This window comes from Populus euphratica, unplaced genomic scaffold, assembly GCF_000495115.2.
Source record: "Populus euphratica unplaced genomic scaffold, PopEup_1.0 scaffold156.1, whole genome shotgun sequence".
NCBI classification, from domain to species: domain Eukaryota; kingdom Viridiplantae; phylum Streptophyta; class Magnoliopsida; order Malpighiales; family Salicaceae; genus Populus; species Populus euphratica.
Genome location: NW_011499931.1, coordinates 101,334 through 107,459, shown reverse-complemented (window position 1 = coordinate 107,459; position 6,126 = coordinate 101,334). Strand labels below are relative to the sequence as shown.

The 6,126-nt window shown below is 30.4% G+C and overlaps 1 protein-coding gene across 2 annotated transcripts in view; it reads right to left on the bottom strand.

Moving 5' to 3' along the window:
* Nucleotides 1–4,984: 4,984 nt before the first annotated feature.
* The window catches only part of LOC105136009 (zeatin O-glucosyltransferase-like), a 1,785-nt gene continuing 643 nt past the window's right edge, over nt 4,985–6,126 (bottom strand). The window contains exon 2 of one of the 2 annotated variants that reach the window (XM_011041146.1): nt 4,985–6,118. In XM_011041146.1, the coding sequence (XP_011039448.1) occupies nt 5,161–6,118 (958 nt within the window). In that variant the 3' untranslated portion in view covers nt 4,985–5,160. The other variant, XM_011041144.1, reaches the window with a different exon arrangement.

Genomic DNA, 6,126 nt, shown 5'->3' with positions numbered 1-6,126 from the left:
TCGGGTTTGCATGCCAGTATCCTAACAAGGAATGCCCAAGGAATCATCACAGATTAGTTGAGAAGGATCAAATATACAAAATTAAAAAATTTAAAAGTATATTTTTCATTGATAAATGCTTTATTGACAAAGAAAATTCAATTTGAAAAGAAAAATTCAAAATCGGATGTTTAAGTGAATTTTTCAAGGTTTAATTGAATTTATTGAGGGTTTAATTGTAAAAAAAATAATTTTTTTAATCAATTTAGGCATTAATTAGAAGAGGTTAAAGTCCGGGGTTTAAATTGAAATTTTTAAGAGTTAATTTCATCAAATTAAGAGCTTAATTATGTAAATATAGAAATTTGATAGGAAATTAGAGACATGATTGAATAAATAAAAAACCAATGATCAAACTGGAAAAAAATATGTGAATGTAAGGGCTTAAATTAACCAAATTAAAGGTCAAATTGAAAAAAATTAAAAGTTGTTTGGTCAATCAAGAGTTAAAATAGATAAATTTAGAACCAATGATCAAAATGAAAAGGGTGACCAACTTAAAGGTTGACAATTGAGTTTGTCGATAGTGAAATTACAAGAAATTAAAAGTTTAAAGGCAATTAGATAAGCGATTAAAAGAAATTAAAAAAACAGAGACTAAATTAAAATTTGTAAAACCCAAATTAAAATCCATAATCTCACCCAAACAACGTGTCTTTCAAACTTAAAGAAGAGACGGTGAGCGACACGGTGTTTAGTTAACTAGACCTTTGTTTTTGACTGTTTTGACTAATCGGGTTAGCAACTTCAAACAAATAAATATAATCTTACAAATCTTTAAATTGAGTAAGGTTGGATTCAAATGAAAAGTATGTATCCCCTCTACCAAGTGAAGGTGGTTACAGAGGATGATGATGTTAGAATGCTCCAACGAAGTCTAAAAAATAAACAACTTAGTCATCTAAAAATGAAACTCAATTATATAAAAAAACAGCTTTCTTTCGTGTCTTCACACTAAAGGCTTCTCAAAAGTTCTTATTGAGGGTTCACAACCCTTCCCTTAAGATAAAGGGTGAAGAATGGATTTAAAATCCTCTCAGAAACCTTATAAATACCTCCTTAAAATAAAAAGAAAAGGGTTGAAAAAAAAAGTTTATCCTAGATACCTTTCTATTCTAAAAAGAGGCCTTTTGGCCTTATTTAGTTGTTTTTTGTTTTATATTTATATTTATAAGCATAATAAAGAGATTTAGAATCCTTAACAAATGATATTGCATTACCACTTTGTTGCTCTGTTTTCCATTTAGTGTTATTATTTCCAAAGTTTTTTGATGTTTTAATACTTGTTTGTTATTGCTTTAATTTTGTTTTTGATATATAATATTGTTTTAGATATTTTTTTAACCTAGCTTATGTATATTAATACAAGGATGTTTACCTTGGCTTTTTTATGCATGTTCATGCACAAAATGGGTTCAAAAAGTCAATTTTGAATTGATATTGCATGAGTATATAGGTTGTGTTAAGTTATTGTTGTTTTGGAATTTGGTATTTCAAGCTTAATTTTAGTATTTTTGATGTTTTTTGCTAGTGTTTTTTTATTTAAACATGTTTGTGTATGTTAATGTAACATATTGGATAAATAAAACATGTTTTAGAAGCAAAAAATATTAGTTTTGAAGGTTTGATAGTAGTTGCATTTTAGGCATGTTTGCTGGGTTTGTTGGTTAAGCAATGTTCTTTGTGCTTTTATAAAGAACATTATCTTAGTTACATGATTTGAATGAATCTTAATCCATTTCTTTGCCCAGAATTATTCATTGGATTTGATTTGTCAATAATCTATGGTTCATTCACATCAATAACATAATTTAATAAGTTTAAATTCTAACATTTGGTTTTTGTACTAAAATCTATTTTTGGCCAATTATCATATTGATTCGTTGGAAGTTGAAGTACATTGATAACATGTTTTAGCTTTTGAATTAATTTTGATAAAATTATAATAAAGATCTATTTTAATTTCTCTATTAGTGGTGTCATATCAATAACATTTTAAAAAATATATCTTATTTTGCACACTATAATACTGCAATTCAATTATATTTTGTAATTTTTCATAATAGTTAATTTCAAACTCATTAGAAGTCGATCCTTTAATATAAAACCTATTGTTATATGTTTTTCTACTTTACCTATATTCTTCAAACTCATTAGAAGTCGATCTTTTAAGACAAAACTATTGTTATATATCTTTTTATTTTGCTTATATTCCTTATGAAACATGTGTCCATTAATAAAATAGCTGTTATAACATTTTACTTTTCTTTTAGGATTTAGATTTAGTGAATACAAATTAACACTATTATTCTCTTCTAATTTATAAACCTGTTATATGATTAAATAGTATTTATATAATTAAAAAATTTATAATTTAGTAGTTATAAATTTTAAAATAGATAAATAACAAATAATTAATTATAATAATTAATTATTATGTTTTTCTGAATTTTATTTTAGAGAAGACAATTAAAAATTTCTTTTGTTTTTTTTTATGCCGACAGTGTCCGATAGACTGCAAAACAAAAGACACACAACAAGTTTTGATTTCCTTCTTTGTTCTCATTAGGGGATCTTTTTTTCCAGCCCTCTATTAGCCTATTAATGGTGTTCGCTATAGTCAGTGGCTAGTGGAGAGGTATGTTGCCGACGATTGAGGTTGAAAGGGGCAGCGGTTATTGGTCATGAACTGGAGTTGCTTGGCGGCACATGACTAGGCTACTGCGGAGGCTATTTTTATCGAGATAAAAGGTGTCTTTTCATTAGTTAAAGCTGTAACTGGTGGTGAAAGAGGCTGGGGTGATTTGGTAAATGGGGGTTGGCCTTTTATGGTGGCCAAGGCTATTGTGGCTCATGGTATGGAGTTGTTGGTTTTGTGTGTTTAGTTGTCGGTGGGTCTGTTGTGGGTCTTGAGAGGAGACGACCGATTGGCGGCTAAATTAAGGTTTTGTTGATGAAGGTGTTGGTGAGGCTACTGGTGGGTTGGCCATGGGCTGCTGGAAGCTAGTTGAAGGAGATGAAGCTGAAATGGTGGAGGGGGGTTTCGACTGGAAAAGTGAGTGGCGGCTGGTATATAGAAAATAGGTCAAGGATTTTTTTAGTGGCTCCTCTCTTTTTTGTGTGATATAATCACATGTTTATACATAAATAAGTTTGTTATTTTTAATTATGCGGTGTCGGTGATCAAGTAACCCAAACAAAATTTGATCCCTTAACTTCTTTCTTTTCACTTTTAGTCCTTTGTTTATATGTATGTATGTATGTATGTATGTATGATGTATATATTAGAAAAGAACTTTAATGTCGATTTTAAAAACACGTTACCAACTGAACACGTAGATAAAAAGGCTACAAGTGATGTAAAGACATGAAAAACATGTTTTTTATGGGTTTTTTTATGGTTTTTTTGCTATTTTTTATTTGTTTTCAATTGTTTTTTTTAAAATAAAGTTAAAAATTAAATAGCAACATGAACCGCAAACGAGATACGTTGAATCCGAAGATTTTTAGTACATAAAGTATAATAAACGTCATTTTACAAAAGTTGAGGTGGTTGAGCCAAGAAAATATGGTTAATTTATGTAAACGTTCCCTTGGGATGGTCATCGTTTTTTTAAACAAAACGTATGAGACGAGGCAAGCAGCGCGGCAATGGCCACTTAAGTTTGTCTTTGCTATCTTGTTAATTGTTATTGTTATTATAAATTATTTATATGTATATAATAAATAAAAATTAAGTTTTATAAATAAAAATTGAGTTATTTTATTTTTTATAAAATTTAAATTTAAAACACAATTATATTTTAAAATTTATTTAACTAACTAAAATATTTTTTAGAAAAAGTAAAAGCTACTACAATACAATTAATAGTCTCTTGCTTATCAACTTTCAAAATAAATATTGTGAAATTATATAAAATATTTACAAGTTTAAATTTTAATAAGAATTTTTTTATATTTAAGAGAATAATACAAAATTAATTTTATTTTACCCAAGATGATATTAACATTTTTAAAACTAATAATTTAACATCAAAAAAAATTTTAAAATATTAAAGATATTTTGACCCGTTTTTTGTAATACCTTCAAATTGAAATTTTTTTCTTATAATTTCATAAACTCTAGGGAGTTCCGTTACTCTATTTACCCCTTCTAAAATCTAATGGATACTTCCATTGTATAATTAAAATATTTTAACATAAAAAAGTAATTAAGGAGGTTTTTTCTTCTCTTTAAATCTTTGAATTTTAACCTTAATTCTAGCCTTTAAAGAATTTTTTTAATATATATATATATATATAGTAGGAGTATCAAGCTTTGAGACGTAATCTTAGAAGAAGTCTTCAGAAACTATTATTTTTTTAATAGTGGTTGGCGGGTCAAATGCATGTGCGTGTTGATCTGACGCTATTGAATTTTCCCCCCAATAATTTTGTCATGTGTAATATTCATCGAAAATAGATTAATTAATTATGCGCTTGCTAGATAAAGCCAAGTTATTCTGTAGTAGATTAGTCGTTAAATTAGTTCTCGATTAGAACTTGTCAACTCTTTTCCTTCCTCGCAGATTATTTACACTTTCGTTTGTCCTTAATTTCTCAGAGGCACTGGGATTGCTTTCTATGACCGTACTTGTATTTGTTTGAATTTTTTCTACAACAAGAACCAAATTCCATGATAAACCGGCCGCATTCGGGTAATCTACTCAAGGTAAAATAATTTTTTATATTTTGTCTCTCTTTGTGTCTAGTCACTAAGAAAAATTTAACTGCGAGTTAAAACAACTCGATTAAACATGGAAACATCCAATCCAACATTTAAGTAGTGTCTTTTGATTCAATTTATTTGAAAGAACCTATAAACTTTAATTCCAACATAAATAGGATGGAATCAATCAAACTGTTCTTAGTGAATGTATAATCTATATATATAGAACAGTCTGCATTTTCTTCTCCTCCTTTATAAGCAAAAACAATAGAATATAATTTCATGACAATGCAACGAGTACAAGGACACCATTTCTTGGACTTGCCTGCCTTCATTTTATTGTAATTCAGATTTGATAGCCATGATAATTCCACATTATGATGACTAAGACAGGGTTAATTGAATTTAATTAATTACCTAGTGATATGAGCAATGAAGGATTCCATCTCCATACGAGAAACTCCACCTTCAGCCACGGATCCTCGCACGGACTCCCCCATTTCTGTTGCTCTCTTTCTCATCTCATCACCTTCTGTTGATGCCATTAGCCTATTCACAGCACTTCCAACAATCTTTGATGTTACAATCTCATCTCGTCGCGCCCAATCCTTAACGGCAATTCCAATCTTGAGGACTTCTGTTATTAGGACTGTGTTTCTTGGTTGATCCGAGTGCATAGGCCAAGCTGCAATTGGCACTCCCATGCTAATGCTTTCCATGCAAGAATTCCATCCACAATGACTCATAAACCCTCCTGTTGCCGGGTGAGCTAAAATCTCTAGTTGGGGTGCCCAGTCTCTCACCACTAGTCCTATCCCATCCACTGAATTCTCATACCCTTTTGGCAGTTCAGCTCTTGTCCCTTCTCCAGTGAAAACATCTCCTTTATCACCATCTCTTAGAACCCATATGAACTTTTTCTTGCTTTCTCTCAACCCAATTGCAAGCTCCTTGATTTGTTCATCATCGAAGGTGGTCGTCGTCCCAAACGACACGTAAATTACCGTGTTTTTTGCTTGTTTATCAAGCCACTCCAAGCAAAAATGCTGTTTTTTTGAGCTTTCTGGTATTGTCACAGGATTGAAAGGCCCTAGTGCCCAATGCTTAATGCCTTCCTTAATTGTTTCTTTCTCAAGAAAATCCAAATAAGCAGGTTCTACCAATTTGCAAGTGTTGTAAACACAGCCAGTGTTAAACCTTTGGTACTTACTATAATGACAATCAACGAAATCCGCAAACTCATCGCTAAAACACCCTTCTAGAGAAGGAGTATCCCGTGGAAACAACTCATTTTCCCCTATAACCATCCCTTCTCGTTCCCATTCATACAAGGAAGTAGCAAAAGCAGAGACACTATGGAAAGTGTAAGACTCGGCATT